This window comes from Scleropages formosus, chromosome 2, assembly GCF_900964775.1.
Source record: "Scleropages formosus chromosome 2, fSclFor1.1, whole genome shotgun sequence".
NCBI lineage: Eukaryota > Metazoa > Chordata > Actinopteri > Osteoglossiformes > Osteoglossidae > Scleropages > Scleropages formosus.
This window is the reverse complement of record NC_041807.1, coordinates 6,879,160-6,899,547: the sequence shown is the minus strand read 5'-3', so window position 1 is coordinate 6,899,547 and position 20,388 is coordinate 6,879,160. Positions and strand designations below refer to the sequence as shown.

At 42.2% G+C, this 20,388-nt stretch overlaps 1 protein-coding gene across 4 annotated transcripts in view; it reads left to right on the top strand.

Moving 5' to 3' along the window:
• Positions 1–20,388, top strand: part of srpk1b (SRSF protein kinase 1b) — a 51,485-nt gene that overhangs the window by 16,238 nt on the left and 14,859 nt on the right. For 2 of the 4 annotated variants that reach the window (XM_018758719.1, XM_018758718.2), the window contains exons 3-10: positions 17,591–17,709; positions 17,804–17,912; positions 18,001–18,088; positions 18,433–18,520; positions 18,846–18,952; positions 19,051–19,216; positions 19,633–19,658; positions 20,111–20,312. In XM_018758719.1, the coding sequence (XP_018614235.1) occupies positions 17,591–17,709; positions 17,804–17,912; positions 18,001–18,088; positions 18,433–18,520; positions 18,846–18,952; positions 19,051–19,216; positions 19,633–19,658; positions 20,111–20,312 (905 nt within the window). Of the gene's footprint in view, positions 1–10,947; positions 11,061–15,264; positions 15,329–17,590; positions 17,710–17,803; positions 17,913–18,000; positions 18,089–18,432; positions 18,521–18,845; positions 18,953–19,050; positions 19,217–19,632; positions 19,659–20,110; positions 20,313–20,388 lie in introns of those variants that run through there. The other 2 variants (XM_018758722.2, XM_029249825.1) reach the window with 2 other exon arrangements.

Below are 20,388 nucleotides of genomic sequence, written 5' to 3'. Positions count from 1 at the left end.
GAGATACATGGAAATGCTTTGGTACATCAAACACAACTTGGGCAGCAGCCTTCTGTATCAGCTGTAGAGGTTTAATGGTAGTAGTGGGAAGACCAGACAGGAGAGAGTTACAGTAGTCCAGGTGGGAAGTCACCATGGCCTGGACAAGTAGTTGGGTAGAGTCTGTTGTTCTTAAAGATAGGGACTACCAATCCAAAGGCACTGTCCTTGAGATCCTTGCAACATTGCAGAGGCATCTCAGCCATGACAGCCCCACAACATCTAGGGTCTTAAGCAATTCCTGCTGAATGTCATCAACCCGCAGTGCCTTGCGGCTGCAGAGCTTTCCAACTACCTCAGTGACTTCCACCGGGGATATGGACTCTGATACCCTGGGAGCCTCTGCCCCTGACTCCTGTAAAGGAGGCATATCTCTCAGGTTTAGGAGTTCCTCAAAGTGCTCCTTCCACCTCTCGACAATATCCTCATTTGAGGTCAGAGTTTCTCCACCTTAGCTGAGCATAGCTTGAAGGAAGCTTCTCCGACCCCTCCTGAGCCGCCGGATGGTTCTCCAGAACCTTTTTGAGGCCGACCAAAAGTCATTGTCCATGGCCTCTCCAAACTCCTCCCATGCTCTGCATTTTGGTTCCGCAACCGCAGCCACTGCCACTTTTTTTGCTTGCCGGTACCTATCTGCTGAGTCAGGAGACCACAGAACCAGCCAGGCTCTAAAGGCCTCTTTCTTCCGCTTGACAGTTTCCCTCACCACCGGTGTCCATTAGTCTGTTTTTGGGTTGCCACCATGACTGGCACCAACAAGCTTTTGGCCACAGCTGTGCCTGGCTGCTTCCACAATGGAGGTTTTCAACAGGGTCCATTCGCACTCTCTGTCCCCTACCTCCTGTGGGACATGAGATCTTTCTGTTGGAGGTGTGAGTTAAAATCATTCCGGACAGTGTCCTCCCACAGTTGTTCCCAGCACACCCTCACTATACACTTGAGTGTACCGGGTCTGTCCATCAGTTTTCCCCGCCATCTGATCCAGTTCACCACCAGATGGTAGTTGGTTCACAGCTCAGCACGTCTCTTCTCCCGAGTGTCCAGAACATGTGGCCTCAAGTCAAAGGAAATGACTATGAAGTCAATTATTGACCTTTGGCCCAAGGAGCTCTGGTACCAAGTACACTTATGAGCATCCTTGTGTTTGAACATGGTGTTTGTTATGGACAAACAATGCCTAGCACAGAAGTCCAGTAACATTTCACCATATGGGTTTACATCAGGCAAGCCGTTCTTCCCAATCACTACCTTCCGGATTTCCCAGTCGTTGCCAACGTGAGTGTTGAAGTCCCCCAACAGGACTACGGAGTCCATAGGTAACAGTTTCAATATTGCCATCATTCAGCCTTTTAGAGAAAAGAAGTGTGTGGCCAGTGTTGCTGCTACACAACTTTGAGGCTGTCGGGCAAACTGCCATAAGGACACCTTGATTAAAAACTTAAATTATGCATTTTTTTTCATAGCACAGATTTTTCATATGAGGCTTTCAGTGCTTCCATGTGTTTCCTGTTATGAATATTTGCAATAGTCTTTTTCAGTTCACAAATACTGCAGCTTAATAAGAATAACCTGTCCTGAGTTCAAAATATAAAATAAGTGAAAAATGGAGCATTTAAAAGGCAGGTTAAACACACTATACTCCATACCTTCACAAAATAAGCCTTTTAGTAGTAATTTGTTTACTTTAAAAAGAGTAAAACGAAACACTCACCAGTGAAACACTTAAGAATGAGAACGGCACAGTTTACAACACAAAACTTTAAAAAGACATCATCTTTTTTCTCCATTGCTTGTTTGAGATTTTCCCCTATGGAAGAAGGCTTCATCCTTGCTACTTCAAGTGGTATTGAAATTGTATTTGAAAATAGTTTTAAAAAATGTACTTTGGACAATCAGTTAATGAAGGAATGAAAATATAACATTGAGAATGTAGCTAGAAAATTTTTATCAGAAGTATTATTAAATATGTTTGTGCTACTGAAAAAAGTAAATGACACTTGACCACTAATTCATATAAACACGAAAGGTAAAGCTTGGAGGTTCTCGGTTCTGGGTCCGTTGTGGTGGAATGACTTCCCCTGTCACTCAGAACTGAGGAAACTCTGTCTATATTCTAGAAGGGTCTGAAAACTCACCTTTTCCAGATCCACTTCTCCCAAGATCTCTCCAGCTCATTTACGGTGTAACTGTTCAAGCATCGTAACTCCATAAGCATCCCCAGATACAACCTTTATTCAGCCACTACTCTGGCAGTATACTTGCTTATTTGTGTATCTTATTTATAAAAAAAAAATATGTTGGGAGGGTATCGGGATTTGTCTGTCCTGTGTTTTATGCACCTACTCGAACGATGAACCTTGGTGCAGCAAGTGGTAGGTAACAAACTAGGTTTGCTTGAGACTTTCATGTCTGCAGCTATGTCTCCTTCTCTTAATGTAATGCATAAATTGTACTTTTGCTGAGATGTACGTCGCTTTGGACAAAATCGTCTGCTAAATGAATAAATGTAAATATGTAAATGTAAACAGTGATTTTAGGGTATTATACATTTTGCTTGCATATAAATATTTTGAATGTCAGTTTTGAATGTACATATTCTGATTATGTTCTGCATGTTAAGGGAGTCAGTGCTGTGGGTATATTGACTAGTTGTTAAAGAGAAAGTGTTGTTTAAACAAGGTGTGAAGGTAGTTAAAACTAACCCTAAGGTTAATGAGTTCAGTGGACTAGTGCTGTAATTACAGGTCATCACTGCTAATTCCAATTTTTTTTTAGTGGAGCTCACTAAATTGAGCATTTACATTTATTTATTTAGCCCGATAATTTTCTCATAAGTGACTAGTAAGTAACTCACGATCAGTTAGTCGGTTGGAGTAGCTAATTTGCCATGTAATATTATGTGTAAGAATTGAATCATAACAGGCTGCATGTCATGTGTCGAGAGCCTCATGGTTGTGATTACATTTTTGTCTGAGCAGTTCAGCTAAAATCTCCTGTTTGTATGCCTCTTTAAGGGATCTATGTTATGGGTGCTAAAAAAAAAATGGCATTATATGCTGTCACTTGGTCAAATGATCTTCTGGTGGGGAACTGAACAGTAGGTTGGACTGTAAACAGTGTAGCTTTTAACCCTGTGACCCTGGGGCTGAGCCACTGTCTACATAGCTGGCTGGTTTTGATGGCTTTTGGTGGCATCACCCCGAGGATGTCTATGACACAACATGTCATTTTCTTTTCTCCAGTGGAAGCGATTTTAAACAGAGATCAAAATAGAACCAGCATTTTATTTATATTTTCTGAATCTGTCTTCTTATGCAAAACATAGATGATGCCAGCAGGATCGACAAGTTAATCAGGAAGGCTGGCTTCATTCTGCAAATGAAGCCGGACTTTGTAGTGGATGCCTTATAGAAATAGACACTGGAAAAACTCCACTCGATCATGGATAACAATTTACATTCCCTGTCTGTCACCTTGATCAAGCAGAGGCTTGTCCAATTGTGGTGTTCCAGTGAGTACTTCGGGAGTTTGTTTCTGCCGGCAGCATCAGGCTCCATAATGAGTTTTTACACAGCCATGGTGGTGACTTCTTTTGAGTGAGTGACACTGTGCCATCTCAATACACCTTGCACCGCCTCACTTCAGTTAAGTTCCATTTATGTTTTTAGATGGCACTCTTCTCACCGGAGTGGCATTGGGCACTGTAGGCACTGTATAAGATTGCAATACAATTTGATGATAATACACTAAATGAATTATGGATAGCAATAGACTAAGCCCCTGGCCCGGGATGAAACAATAAACTCCCAAACTGCAAGGAATGGGGACAAAAGACCTCTGGGGGTACAAGTGGCTTTTGTGGTGTTCAAATTTGTTAGTCATAGAAATTGTTATAGTCATAGAAATTAAGCATAATAACTGATAATACATCTTTGTAAACAGGAAGGTAGAAGTGGTATTAATATCTTGCAGGAAGAATTGAAACATAGATTGGTAGTGTTGAGGAGAGCGGAAAAGCTCAGATTGAGGAGAAAGAAGAAGGAGCAGGCTAGGGTGGCATTTTTTAAGGACCCATTTAAATTTGTGAAGTCCTTGCTTGAGCAAGAGAAGTCTGGTTGTTTAAATGTTCAAAGGAGGGAGTTGGAGAGCTATCTGCAGGAAATGGACACCGATGGTGAAAGTGAGAGGGTTTTTGAAGTACCTGCAGATATTCCTCCATTAGGGGAGATCGTGGCGCAAATGGACGTGTGTCCTCCAAGGTTGAAAGAAGTACAAGAGGTGGTACGGCGTGCGAGGGCAGCATCTGCTCCAGGACCCAATGGGGTTCCTTATCGGGTTTATAAAGGTGCCCCGGACGTTTTAAAGTTTTTGTGGAAGCAGATGGTGGTCGTATGGAGAAAAGGTATCATTCCAAAAGAATGGCGGCGAGCAGGAGGGGTATTTATGCCCAAAGAGAAAGATGCGGTAGATATAGGGCAATTCAGGCCAATATGCCTTCTTAATGTTGAAGGGAAAATATTTTTTAGTGTTGTGGCGCAGAGGTTGTCTGCATATTTGCTGGCCAACAACTTAATTGACACATCTGTGCAGAAGGCAGGAATTGCGGGTTTTTCAGGCTGTTTAGAGCATTGTAGTATGATCTCGAACCAGATAAAGGAGGCCAAGATGGAAGGTAAAGACTTCCATGTGATTTTTTTGGACTTGGCGAATGCCTTTGGTTCAGTGCTGCATGTTTTGTTGTGGAGAGCATTTGATTTTTTAAAGTCCCAGAGTGTATTACGAGACTGGTTAAGGTGTATTTTGAAGACATCCAGTTTTATTTTTGTACCAAGCAATACACCACATCTTGGCAGCGGTTGAGGATTGACATAATGGCCGGATGCACAATCTCGCCTCTGGCTTTTATTCATGGCTATGGAGGTGTTAATAAGGGCATCAAGATGGGTGGTTGGGGGTATGAGGTGGAAGGATGGCTCTCGCCTTCCACCAATCAGAGTGTATATGGATGATATGACTGTGCTTACTACTACTGTCCCATTTACTCGTCGCTTATTAACGAAGTTGTATAGAAATCTAAAGTTGGCCGGATTGAAAATTAAAATTAAAATTAAACCTAGTAAGTGTAGGAGTTTGTCGATAGTTGAAGGAAAGTTATCGCGGGAGAATTTCCAGATTGATGGGGAAAAGGTTCCGTCAGTGGCTGAAAGGCCAATTAAGAGCTTGGGTCGGTGGTATGATGCTTCACTTAGCGACAGGGAGCAGGTTAAAAGATTAAGGGAGGATGTAGTGCAGGCAATTAATAGGATTGATAAATCTTTTTTGCCAGGGAAACTGTTTAGTGCCTTCAGTTTGGTTTATTGCCTCGTATTAGATGGCCGCTAACTATATATGAGGTCTCTATGTCAGGGGTTGAAAGACTGGAAAGAGTTATGAGCAAAGCTATTAGGAGATGGTTGGGGGTTCCTCATTGTTTGAGTAGTGTGGCTTTGTATGGAAAGGGGGTCTTGGAATTACCACTCACTAGTCTTGTGGAAGAATTCAAGTGTGCCAAGGTTGGCTTGGAATTAACATTGTCAGGCACAAGAGACCCAGTGGTGAGATCAGTTCCTGTAAGTCTAAAAACAGGACGTAAGTGGGATCCACGGGAAGCTGTTGCGCATGCGCAGACAGCGCTTGAGCACAGGGATGTGGTCGGTCAGGTGCAGGTAGGTAGGGCGGGGCTCGGTGCCAGCAATCGAATAAAGTTGTGGAGTAAAGCTAAGTTGCCGGAGAGGAGAAAGATGGTGATTGGTTTTATCCGCGAACAGGAAGAGGAGACGAGGCGGGTAACTGCGACGTCACATGGTGTGCAAGGGCGATGTTTGGCTTGGGAGCATGTGGAGAAACGGAAGATCAGCTGGCGTGATCTGTGGGTGATGGACGCCGGTCGTATTAAGTTTCTCATCGGAGCCACCTACGACGTTCTCCCCACTCCACAGAATCTTAATCGCTGGGTAGGTACAGAGCCGATTTGCAGCTTGTGTGGTGGTATAGCCTCTTTGAGGCACATTTTATCTGCATGTAAGGTTAGTTTATCTCAGGGAAGATATACTTGGAGGCATAATTAAGTGTTAAAATCCTTGGCATGCTTGTTGGAGAACAAGCTGGTTGAAGCTAATTCACACCTGTGGTGTGGGAGAAATAAGGTAATTTCTTTTGTGCGGGAGGGGGAGAGCGTTGCATGTCACGCGTGTGGTCATGTTGGTACGAGTTTTAAGTGGGGTGAAGTGCGTGACTGGAAGTTGGTAGCGGACGTGGGAAAACAGCTGCAGATGCCACAGTGCATTGCGATCACGGCGTTGAGACCCGATATTGTGCTGTGCTCTGAGGGCGCACGGATAGTGTACTTCATTGAATTAAAGATACCCTTCGAAGACGCATTGGAAGATGCCTTTGAGAGGAAGAAATTGAAGTACACTAAGTTGGCTGGTGAGGTGAGGGAGCGAGTCTGGCAGTGCATTATTAGACCGGTGGAGATCGGTACAAGAGGGTTTGTTGCAAAATCAACCACATCGCTACTGTTAGAGTTTGGTTTTAGGGGTCAGTCGTTAAGAGCAGCGATTAAAAGTTTGTCAGAGGTAGCAGAAAGATCCAGTCAGTGGTTGTGGATGAGGAGGCATCAGGGTGTTTGGGGGAAGCACACTTGAGTGGGGAGTACTCGCCTATGTGAACATCAAATGGTTTGAGTTTTGTTGTCACCTCCATATGCTGATGTGGTATGTTGGTTGGTTTGTTGGTGGTCGATGTATGGCTGGGGTGGGAGGTTTTTTGGTGGGTGGAGTCGCTGGGATGGCACTGCGGGCATGGAGGGGGGTGGGTCTGGGACGCCAGATCTCGCCGTTGAGCCTTCTGGAGGTGTCGTGGGCTCAATTCAATGAAAGATCAACGAAGGAAGGTGCCCACTTGACAACTCCAACGAAGTGCTCGCGGTGGCTCCTGGCGAGGAGGATGGTGCTTGCCCATGATGTGGGCTGATTTTTTTTTTAGTTTTCTTTTTTCATGTGAAGGGAACTGTTTGGTGGGGGTGAGGGGTATGTGGGGTTTTGGGAGGGATGGAGTATTGTGGCGTGGTTGGTTTGTGTCCAACCCCCCTTGATTTTGGCACGAGGGGTTGAACATCTTTCCCTGTGTATTATTGTATGTAACATGTTAAGGCTGTGCACTGCACTATGAATTGTAAAATCACTGTGAAACAGGATGTGCCAAGGAGACTTGATAAAGGCAGGAATGTGGTCCTGCTTGCATACCAAGATGTTATCACAGGCAGAAGTTCCTGCCTTGCCTGTTACCAAGGCCTACTTAAGAAAAACAGGAATGTTGTGTGTTGGCTATTTCCACCTGCGTGAGCAGAGACTGAGAACAAAGAGGTGAAGAACTACTAAGTGGAAAAGTACTGATACACCTGTTGTACCGCCTACAAATCAATTATACAGGAACTTTGTAAAATAAAAAAGGGCGACGGGGAACAATCGGGGAGACACCCAGTTGTTTCTGGCCTCTCCTATTGACCAGTGTTGTCGTGAAAAGTCTTTATGTGTCTGAGTGTCTTGTGTGAAGGTGAAGAGGACTCCTGCTGCTGATTGGTTCCGGGTGGAGAGAGATATTTCTTCCACACTTTCCACCCATCCTGGGCATTCTGCTGTGGTGACACAGGATCTGTGTGGATACTAGTCAATACTAGTACTAGTACAATACTGTGTACAAATGTTAGTCAATACTATTGTAATAACTAAGCTATCAACTATGGAGGCTAATCAATTATTTCTCCAGTTCCAAGGTCGCTGATCCCTTCAGTCATTAAACGCAGTTGTCGGCTCCCAGTAGCAAGATACATCAGGCATTCTGCATATACAGCAAAAATAATGACGGACCAAACATTGAACCTTGGGAAACACCGTAGATAACCTTACACAAGAAAGATGGAGCATTGCAGACAGATTTATACACAAATTGTTGACAATTTGTACCTTAGGGTTAGGGTTTTCAGAACCGTTGAAAAACAGTACCTGACATAACAACCAGATATTCAAGCCTGCTAAGTAAAATGTAAAATAGGCAGTTTAATTGACACTCTAGCAGTCCTTAATTTATTATTGACAAAGATCATACCTCGTAATTGGTAATAGGTGTAATAATAGATTGACTTTCAGAATTGTTATTAAATTTCCGATTGTTTTGAAGGGGAAACGGCCATTATTTCTATCGTCAGTTAAGAATAATATTTAGATCTTGCAGCAAGCAGAGCTTTCTTATACTTAAAACGTTCAGTCCATGCAACGTGATCAATGTGCAATTCAGCTAATCTCCATTTACATTCTAGTTTTTCACGTTCTAACTTAAACATGTATGTAGACTCATTGAACCACAGTGAGTTCCTTATAGCCCTAATTAATTTTAGTAGCAGCCACAGAGTCCAAAGCATCTTTCACAACAGACTTAGAACTAACAGTCAACTGGTCAGTGTCTACATTATTTACAGAACTTTACTTACTCACAGAAAATACATTTTGCAGTACCATTACCATCTACATGTCACACTATTCTGATTGTGATGTGCGACATATATACTCTGTCCTCGCACGTAAATACACTTGCTTATTTACACACCTAATTTATTCATTTACTTATTTACTTCTCTGTCTTCGTTGTATGTCTGTATGTATGTTTGTGTGTACAGATGTTTAATATTTTATGCTGCTACAGCCAAACAAAATTTACCTTTAATTGAACTTTTCATTCATTCATTCATTCATTCATTCAAAACCTCTGGGCTTGCTAAAACCAAAGCAAAGATACTATAGAAAATAAATACTTCACAAAGGGAGCAGCAGGTACCATGGTAGCTGCCATCTCCATTTCCAATGCCATCTCTGTCTCCTATCTCTCCATTTCCATCTCCTGATGAAAAGACCTATTAAAAGACTCAGGTTTGAATCACACCTCCTGCTGCAGTACCCTTAAGGAAGGTACCCCAAATTAATACAGAAATGAGTCTCTTAAATGAGTAAATACTTTTAAGTGGCTGTATAACTAAATCTAACATTTGTAAGCTGCTTTGGAACTTAGTATCAGCTGAACGAATAAATAAAACATGAAAATTGTTGTTCTCAGTCATGGACAAGACTGGATAATCACCAGCCTTGTTGATGCCAAGGCATCGTTGACTTTCATTGGTATGAGGACATGTGTGCTCTCTTAACTCACTGTAAAGTCATATTTCATTTGTAAAGCATGTTTTGGTGTAGCACAGCATTTTGTCTTCCAGCTACTTTCGTGTCGTGTTCTTGTAGCTGTGCTGCAAATGGCTCTTTGTATGTGAGCAGTGTGTAGTAATATTGCCATGGGCAGTTTTGAACAGGTGGTCTTTATGTTTGTCTGAATTACACTGCATATGTTGGGTAACACCCTGTCCCTTGTTGTACACTTTGAGACAGGGAGGAGGCATCTGTTTTGCCAATGTGAATGTGACTTTCCAGTTTGGCTGCCTAGCAGCTATTGCACTGCTGTCACCTTTCCGAGGTTGTTACTTTCCCAGCAATGTGTCTGGAAGTTGGACCAGCTATCTGTTTTTTGCACATAAGGATGAGGAGTTTGGTTTTGGTTCAAATATAGGTACAGTTCATCCTAGCATGACTGGACTTATAGGGCAGTAGGGGAGATCCGGTTGTGTGATTGACTGGTCACTCCAGCGTATCATGTATGCGATTTTTTTAAAAGCCATTTTACATGCTAGTATTCTTGTTATACATAAATAACAGGTTTTAACAAATTCTTTGACAACGCAAAAACTACAGTTCCTTTCAATTCTATATCTCCAAGAAATAGTTTTGTTATATATTGAGTTGTGTGCTTGAAAATTGCTTTACATGTTTAGATTAATTGGTTAACTTTTAACAGTTTGAGTTTAATTTAGCCAAATCTTTTTTCAGTTTTTTTGTTCTTGAAAATTCTGCAATTTAAATATTTAGAAAAATTAAAATGCACTAGACTTTGTCCTCATTCCAGTATCATGACATCCAAGGTGTGGTTATGCATGAATAAACTGCATGATGGTTTAGGAAAGGGCATGAGTACTGTAAACAGAGGCATTCAGTTTCAACTTAAGTATTTACAGTCATCAAGGGCATTGTTGCGGTCTTGTTGCTTTCATGCCCAGATTATACAAATGTACTGCATATAAATTATTTTGATTCTCTGGGGCAGCAAAATGCATCAGACATTTTTCACACAGCAATTAGCATCCCAAATTTTTGCTGTTGTAATCAGCATGGCACAATGAAATACACACGTGTTTACTCAGAACTGGCCACAGTGGATTGTTAAAGCAGACAAGACCACAACTAACGCTTGAATCCCTGGTGGTGGGTTGAAGTTCATGAGCCAAAGAGGTTTTACTTAGAGGGTCAGAAAGAAAGGGATTAAGGAGATGATTCGCAACAGTGCATGAACGTCCCATCGGATGATCGGCTCCTTCCAACGTGTTTTACAGTTACAGCTGTGGGATATACAGCAGTCTGTGAACAGTGTATCCAAACACAGCCTTTACTCTGACAGAAGAAACCCAGGCCATTCTGCTACACAATCCTGTCAGTGAGCCGTCTGCTGTGTTATTTAGCCTCGTCCTGGCTTGCGTGCTATAATTTATAATTTGGAGAGCAAGGGAGGGGGCAGTGGGGGGTGGCTATGATGTTGTGTTTTGGAGGTGGCAATGTTACACCTGCATTGCAGTGCTGAGCAGCTTTAGCCAGTCAGAGATCAGCACTGTGGGGGAGGGGGTGGGCTGGCTCTGACGACAGTGAAGGGGGCAGGGGGAGGGTTCTCACTGGCAAGCGCCGACACTGCCTCATCGGCACTCTGCCTTCCCGCGCCGCCAGAGGCGCATCCATTCCCGGCTCCCCTCCCCAGCCCAGCACTACATGGCTGTATCCCACGGAGGCTCTGCAGACACTTCCTCTCCCCATGGGCATCCGTGCTTCTTGCAGGTAATTGAGTGGTATGTGTGTGTGTGTGTGTATGTGTATGTGTGTTTGTATGTTGCTGTCTTTGTCAGCTTTGCCGTTTCTGTCAGTGTTCCTATATTTGCATGTAGTATGTGTGCGTGCATGACTGTGTGTTTACTCAAAGACTCTCGTTCAGACGTCTTCACCCTCTGGCTTTTCAGCCTGGTAGGAGCACTCACTAAAAAGGTGGAAGGATGAGGCATATCCCTTAAAAAGTGTGTGTATGGGGGGAATTCATCATAATGCAGAAGGAAAAGTCTCTGCAAATCACAATAAAAGAGATGCTTCTGCAAGTCGGTGTGCTTATTATCAGATTTAATTCTTGACATTCCGCTAATCTCTTGCTGAGGCGCTTATGGTGAGTTGATCACCCTTGATTCAAACCCTACCATTTGTGATGGATTGGAAAAGGTGTAAAGGATCAGGCATGTTCTTGCAGCCTGCAGTTTGTTGGTGCAGTTTGTAAACAGATCTGGAGGCAAAAACATCAATCCCATGGAAGAAAAGCTGTAAAGGAGGAGGGTTCAGTGGGACAAACAAGCTCTGTTTAGGATGAGCCTCAGCAGTTCCAGTGAGGCTCCCTGGATGCCTATCCTTCATACAGCAGTTCTCAGTGTGACTTCTTCCACCTTTCCCAGCCAGCGACCTGCTTCACTCCAAGTTGCCTGAAGTTCACTGGCTGCTTTGGCCCAGACCTCACCTGTGGAGCTTAAGCTCCTGAACCGATGGTTTTGCACGAAACAAGATTGCAGAGATTTTTTTCACATGTCCCATATGGAGTTTGGGACCTTTGCTTCTTATATTTATTTATATAGCAGACACTTTTCTCCAGAGCAACTTCCAATGAACTCTATGTAGTGTTATCAGTCCACACACCTTATTACAAAGGCTCAGTCATCCATACACCAGTGGAACACACTATCTCTTTGTCACTCACACACTATGGGGGAACCTGAACAGCATGTCTTTGGACTGTGGGAGGAAACTGGAGCACCTGGAGGAAACCTATGCAGACATGGGGAGAACATACAAACTCCACACAGACCGAGCAGGGATTAAACCCATTTCCCCTCACACCACCCAGGTGCTGTGAGACAGTAGCACTACTTACTCACTGTGCCACCATGCCACCTCTTAGGAATGGTGCAGCACCAAACCATGGGTGGATTAAGAACTAGTCCTGGTGTTTGGTAACAGTCCTGTTTGTCTTCTGGTTGGTTTCCCTAAGTGGCAAGGAGGCCTTGTGAAGGAAATCTGACAACATTACTCAGGGATAGACTCACTGGTATGGCATGACAAAAGCAGAGAGTCTTCAATGAATGGTGGGTTTGTTCATGATTCTGGAGGGAAGAACTGGTTTGTGTGTGCATGTGTCTTTCTCCCTACTTTGCATGATGTGTAGTGTGTGGGTTGGCAGAGTTCTAGAAGATTCCTCCACTTTGTCCGAGAGCAATTAACCCTGTCTGTGCAGGAAAATGAGCTGCTGTCAGTCGGTCCTTAAACTTGCTGATGATACACAGGTGTTTGCTGAAAGCATGATGTCAGTTTTCCTTTGTTCTGTTACTATAACACCTGTTGACTTCAGTGGATAAATAGAGGGGGAGAGAATTTGAGCCAAGGGCTTGGGCACTTAACAAAGGGGTCAGGGATGGAGCTGGAAGACCAGTTAGTCTCTGCATTGAAAGGATGGCATCTCTATGGAGAGCTGCTTATTGGAGAGTCAGGCAGCACATTGACACACACACTGTGTGCGTACATCCTGGGAATAAGACTGGTGTGCTAAATCACTGCTTTGCTGTCTCAACCTACTGCCAGTACGTTGATCCTGACCCTCAGGAGGTCTGTTTCCTGTCGAGTGGAACACATGGTAATGTGTCTCTCATGAATGCATCAGACAGGCTGCCCATTCACAGATGCGGGTAGGGCTGTGACTCATGACTCCACTGTCTTTTTTTAAAGTGAAATCCTCCTGCTAGAGGAACTGAATGCAGAAAAGATGGGCTGTGAGGCCGTTAACATAAGATAGACTGGAATGACCACTCACCACATCACTTATGCCTGTGAGCTCAGCCCCTCATGCACATTGCCCCAGTATATGACTCCTGCGAAATACCAACTCACTTCATTAAATTTTGTGCTGGAAGAATGTGATAGACAGGTCAAGAGGTATAATCAGAGAATGGTGGATTTTATGTTGTAACACACACATTCTACTTTTCTGCCAGATGTGCCTCACTTTGGATTAAAGCATCTGATAAATGAATAAATGTACATGGTTATATGTCTGTGAAGATTCTCAGTTGTCCAGGTCATGGTATATCCAACAACAAAAAAAACCTAAAATAAAGGCAACTGGACTTGCATGAGTTTTCTTGAAAACATTTCACTACTCATCCAAGCGGCTTCTTCAGTTCTAAAAGACTGGTGGAGTTTAGGTTTTTAACTTGGAACATCTGTGGGTGGAGCCCACTGGAGACTCACATGACTGGGGTCTATTAACAACCCAATAATCACCTGCAATTAGAGGATGTTGTTCAAAACCTGGGTGGTGTCCTGTTTTTCTACAGTTAGCAGTACTTAACAACCCATTAATGGCTCTCTTTTGAGGATGACAACGTACACATTTTAGCCAGAGAAGACAGATGGTTTGAAAGAGGAGTGAAGGAAGCCATCTATGTAAAATTGGAAAACCCCTCTCTGAACAGGGGAGGTGGACTGAGACACAACTTATCAGCCATGTATAACACAGTCTTAGCATCTGTCCCCAAAAAGTTTCACACCCATTTATACCTTGGGTCTGGGGTTTCTGGCCATTATGGTTATAACCAAAAGGTTTTCATGTTGCTTGTTTTTTGCTTTTGGAATTTAAAGCTACAACTTAAAAACTTAAGTCACCACTTCTCTGAATTCTGAAATCTCTATTTTCTGCATATTGATTAATGACACTGATAAATGAATTATCCCACTTACATTGAAACATTTGGTACATTCGTCAGCTGACACCCTTTTCTGTCATTTGTATCGATGTAATTTTACTGAACCATAGTAATAATGTGGGTGGACAGCTCCTAAATAGAGATTGCTATCAACAGTTTAGCTACCCATATGAGTAATGCAAACAGTTACAAAACATTTAGTCAGCTCCTCTCTGACATCTGATCCTTTTCAGACTGCTTGTGGAGACTCCTTGCTTGTGAGAACCTGATCCTGTAGCTGGCTTATGTATATTTTGAATTTTTTTGATTTCTGTTGTTTTTGTAGTAAAACATATCAGTTTTGTAGTGTATGCAGCTAACATTTTCTGCTGCCCAAAAAAGTCCTGACCTAGTTTGTATGTGCCAGAATGCATGCTTTCCTTGTAAAGGGCATTTTTGCTGGTAGCGTAGTGGTTAGAGCTGCTGCCTTTGCACCCAAAGGTTGCAGGTTCAAATCCTATCTTCAGCTATAGTATCTTTGAGCAAGGTACCTATCCTGAATTTCTCTAGTAAAATTAGCCAGTAATATGAATGAATAAATAATTGTATGCAGCTTAACATTGTAAGTCACTTTGTGGGAAAAGCATCAGCTAAAATTAATAAATGTAATTATTTATGTAGACAGATTTATTGATCCAGTAGGAAATAAAACTAACACATCCTGCCCTTGTCCTCCCAAACTATCTCCAGTGTGCATACCTCATCTTGCAGAACGTGTCCAAGTATGGAAGTGTCTTTTTCGTCAATTTAGGCCTTGTGGTGACAGGCTGGAGCGAATGACTACTGATCAGCTTTTTTTTTTGTGAATGAACCTCTGATCTATTCTGATGACTTAATAAGGTGACTGAAACTTGAGGTGCAGTGAGACAAACTCTTTACTTGGCCGACATTCACAGGCTCCTCTGATGGGTGCTGGGTGTGTCCTGAACTGTTAGTAATGGGTATTGCTCTCTTCAGCTTCTACCCTGGATTTGAGTATGCTAAAGAAAGGGCTGGACTCTCAGTCATACCTTCATCAATTTTTGAGTTTGCCTGTCATATTAAAACTTTAAATCTGATCATTAGGGCAAATCTTCCTGCCAGTGTCAAGTATGTAAAAGTCTGCCAAGGAAGGTTGGTCACATTCTGAGGTTCCTCCCTTTCTCTGCATCTAGGCCACCCTTCAGCCAGTGTCTGCTGTGTTCCATGGTCATCAGCTGGACAATGGTTAACTTGGACAGTTCAGAGAAACAAAAATATTCAAATGTCATGGATCACATCATCTTCTCCTAAGAGGTGTGGAAGGATTACATGAACTGCTAGGACATTAATTCTTCATATCAAAATGTGTCACTTCTGTAATTACAACGATGAGTAATGTTGCAATGATGTTAAATCTCATGTAAAGTTAGGGAAATGTCAATTCATCATCAGAATATTAAGAAGTAAATTCTAATTCTGTTAAGTTCTAAATAGCTAATGGAGGTGCCACAACTATTCGGTCATTTGCTATGCTAATGTCTCTAAGGTCTTTCATTTTGCGTTCATTTAGTATAGACAATTAAACAATGTAGCTCAAAGTGATTTATGTCAGTGGTGTAATGCACAGGTGATCTCGCGTGGTCATTACCCTCCTCAGCCTCAATGTGTAATGGTTTCTCAGGGGAACCAAAGTAATCTGTGTAGAGTGCAGTTTATCATGTGCAAGTCTCTGTGTGATGTTCCTTGAGAATTCTTGGATTCTTTGATTCGTCCTTTGTCATTTATTGTCAAATTACTGTCTGCCCATCCAATTTTTTTGAAATGTTTTGTTTTAGAGTCTAAAAATGTAAGTTATTGAATTTAGTGGATGTCAGTGTTGGCTAGTTAAACTTAGACTAACTTTATTTTTAGATAATACTACTATAATGTATTCACATATAAAAATTTCAAGGTAAGTGTTTCTTGGAGTTTTCTGAGGTAATCTAGAGATTTTTTTGAGGATGTGATCACTTCTGTGGATCTTGAAAACTGTTCAGTAGCCTTTTGGAGTTTCTCTTGACCAGATCGAATAATAAATGAGTAGCACATAAAGGAAAACTTAAGTATACAGTATATGCTCATGATATAGGTCTTTCAGGCCAGTTGCTCTATTATGTATTTGCCCCTAGCTCTGTATCTTTACAACTGTTGTGTGAATTGGGGTAAGGATAATTTAAATTTACTCCTTATACTACAGCAAAAAAAGTTTTTTAGTCATATTTCTTTAGTAAAGCTTTTTAAAAGCTACAGAGCGAAAGGTGAAATAACACAAACAGTTAACTTTAATGGTGGGGAGAAAATGGTCAACTTTAACAAGGCTTACAAAGGGTCACTAAAATCCAGGACATTGTCCTGACCCATTTTGCTGCTTTATTCTTAATATCCCCTTCAAGGCTGAGTGGAGTTTCTTGGCAATAATTCTACTTCAACCCAAAGTTAGATCCCACACTGGCCCATATACCAGCCCCACGTGGAATGCTCTACAGAAATTCAAGGGCTGATTATGTAAACCCTCAACATTTGTGATCACTACTGAACTACGCATGCGCACAAGTGAGAGATGAAGGGCACAGGATACGGAACCTTTCTTCCACTTTATTAATCCCTAGTCCTCATTCATTTAGCAGCTTGTAATCTACCTGGACCTTCTCGGCTGTTGAAAACACCACATTTGTCAAACCGATTCTCAGGAAGACTTTCTGAGGTCTGCTTCTGTTTAAAGTCAGTATTAGGCATGGTGACTGCACAGGGACATGCTCTAGTCTGATGAACTGCACTTCATCAGTGGAGTACCGGTGTTACTGGCACAAGATGGTCTTTGAGGGACAGCTGAATTTGATTTGAGGATTTCCTTTGTCCTTGTCCAAGTTTTGTGAGAAAGATGGCCTCCCACAATGAAGTCTGCTTCAAAGTAGATTGAAGTATAAAGATGAAGGGGCTGGAAAATTCTTGATTTTAAAAGTAAAATTCATGGCTAGATATGAAAGACCAGTTATGGTTTCTAGGAATGAGCTGCAAATATCACTTAACTAAAAATTATACTTGCAAAGCATTCTTCAGAGAAAGGGTTATATCTAGTGGGGAATTGCTGTAAGTTTTGTTGTCAAGAGTTTCCCCACCTTCCTCACAAGGTGGTGAAAATGTTTACACATACTTAATAATCACTTAAATCAGTTCTAGTGTTCTCGTCAAGGTTTAACAACCGCAGACTAAACACCAAGCTAAACTCCATTCAAGATAAAGAGACGAGTCTTCGTCATATTTTTTGTAATAATTTCTTCTAGACATGACATCAGTTCAAACCCACTAAAGGTTGTACTTTCTAGAGGTTTGTAGTTTTACTACTTAATGTTTAGTAATTTGTAAGAAAATTAATGAAAATGAAATTGAATCCACCACAGATATGTGGTGAGTTGTACAGTTTGGCTATGTAGCCAGCCCATTGAGAGCTTTTTCCGAGTTAGACGGTATAGATCAGGAATTTGTATGAATTAATTTGTTCCTCTGTGGGTCTTAAACCACTATTCTTACTTTTAGGCCGGAGCCCCACCCCAGGGGTGCTTCTCAACAAGCAGAGTCCCCACTCCAAGACAATGATGAGGAGATCCTGGGCTCCGATGACGAGGAACAAGAGGATCCCAATGATTACTGCAAGGGTAAGCTTTAGAATGTTGCTTTTCTTCCAATTATGCAAAACTAAACCAGTTCTTCCATTGGTTGCCTCTAACTGCAGTCTTGGATTTGGTGTAGGGGGTTATCATCATGTGAGGATTGGCGACCTCTACAATGGAAGGTACCATGTGATCCGCAAATTGGGATGGGGGCACTTCTCCACCGTGTGGTTGGCCTGGGACATCCAGTGAGTCCTGTTTGTAGCACTTGATTATGGTAAGCACTGCTCCCATTCTCCCCTTTTGTCTGTTCCCTAAGACCAGTTTTTGTTTCAGGGGAAAGCGCTTTGTAGCCATGAAGGTGGTGAAGAGCGCAGAACATTACACCGAGACGGCCCTGGATGAGATCAAGATCCTTCGATCGGTAGGCAGTCACATTTCTGCATTTAATCCATGCACTTCCTTGAAGGGACAGGGTGACTGAATTTTATATCCAGAGTTCTTACTGGTCTGCCTCTGAAAACAAAAACATGTAGAGCAGGGAGCTGAGAATAAAAAGTTTGGATGTATAGTGTATCATCATCTGACATCTATCATCTGATAGTCTTTACACAGGTATCAAGCAAGGTTGATTGAAGCAGATAGATGTCTTGGTACATTTAGTTATACTTTTTATATTTGTTGAAAAATAATTTGTAAATATTTTATGTTTACAGCACAGTCTTTTGAAAGCCTTAAGTTGTTACCTATTTTCTTTTTTTCCACCAGGTTAGAAATTCAGACCCCAGTGACCCCAATAGGGAGAGGGTTGTCCAGCTTCTTGATGACTTCAAAATCTTCGGTGTGAACGGGACCCGTATCCTTTTATAGAAAGATTAAGTGGCAAATAATTTTTGTCCCTTTGTTTCTTTTTTGCAGAAGTGTTCATTCTTGATAGATGGTTCAGGTTGCTAAGAGAATCAAGATTTCAGGACCCATTTTATTTAGTCATCAGGAACAGTCAAAACAGTCTATACAGGCTCTTAGCTCCAGGCAAAAAGCCCAGTCCTTTTTTTCCGCTCTGCCAGGAGCTTTGACGACACCCTAATGTTTTCTGTCAGATCAGGTTTACATCAGAATTATAACGGAGGGGGTAGAATACTTCACCTTGTCATTTTGCCCTTGATGTTAGTATCTCTCAGATGTGTGCATGGTGTTTGAGGTTCTGGGACATCACCTGCTCAAGTGCATCATTAAATCCAGCTACCAGGGCCTGCCACTGTCTTGTGTGAAAAGCATCATCCGTCAGGTAACTGAAATGTAAAGTTAGTAAAACCAGTATTACATTTAGAGGCTGGTTGTGGGGATGAAAATGAAATTTAATTGTATGTGCATATCTGAATTTAGGTTCTCCAAGGCCTCGACTACCTGCATACCAAATGCAAAATCATCCATACTGATATCAAACCAGAGAATATACTGTTGAGTGTGAATGAGCACTACGTGCGGAGGCTAGCTGTCGAAGCTACGGAATGGCAGAGATCCGGGGCACCTCCCCCCTCTGGGTCTGCAGGTATCCTGTCCTTCTCTCATAAAAGTAAAAGTTATAGTCAGGATTCTAACTCCAGACACACTTCATGACTGCATTCCCCACTATATTTCAAAGTTTAACCGGGATAGGTGACAGTAGTTATAATCATCTATCGTCAACAACCGCTTGTCCCGAGCAGGGTTGCGGCAAGCTGGAGACCTACCTGGCCACGCAGGGCACAAGGCTAAAGGGGGAGGGGACACACCCAGGACGGGATACCAGTCCATTGCAAGGCTCGAACCCCAGACCCATGCTCCCCCCGTTATAAACAAACCAGGTCTTTTGTCAAAATTGAGAATAGTACTAAGTTGTAAGTTCCCATCTGACAATGATAATTCATAGTTCTGCCTCAAGATACATACAGTACTGATCACTTGTGTTGGTCTTTCTTTTTGCAGTGAGCACTGCTCCACCACCAAAATCGGTAAGCTTGTTGTTCTCAGATAGATTTCTATTTATTAAGTAATTAGTTTAGATGATTACTATTCAGTTTTTTTTTCAATATGTTTGAACAGATGGAGTCTAGTTCATGGTTTTTATTTGTCTTTTATATTATTTTTGTATGATAATTTCCTTTGTCTTTCTGCCTTCAGGTCTTCCAGACCTTTGTTTGTCTTTCAGTAGCATTTAACTTGTTTGTCTGAGTAAATTTTGCTATGCACTTTTAATTGTCTACTAGGCGCTAAGTCTTGCAGTGCTACCATTCTATGGAAAACATTTTTGAAGTTCTATCATTTTTACATTGCTGGTTTAAGTTGCACTGCATCAGCTATATTTCTCTTCACAGCTAGCCTACGAGAGATTTTCCTAGGAGAAATGCTGTGTGTATTGAAGCTGCTGCCTCAAACATCTGTCCACACTACCCTTTCTCACCAGACAGTTAAGATGTCCAGGAACAAGAAGAAGAAGATGAAGAAGAAGCAAAAGCGGCAGGCAGAGCTGTTGGAGAAGCGTATACTGGAGTTGGAGCAAGGGACCGTATTTACTGAGAATGGTGAGGAAGAAGAGTCGGAAACCCCCGAAGAACCTCCCCGTGGCCCTCCCAGACAGCCCACACTGCAAAACATTATTAATGAAGGTGAGAACTCCACTGACAGGCAAAAAGACAAAGTCTCTGTTTTCCCTTGACTAGGATCTAATTTGCATCTTACTTT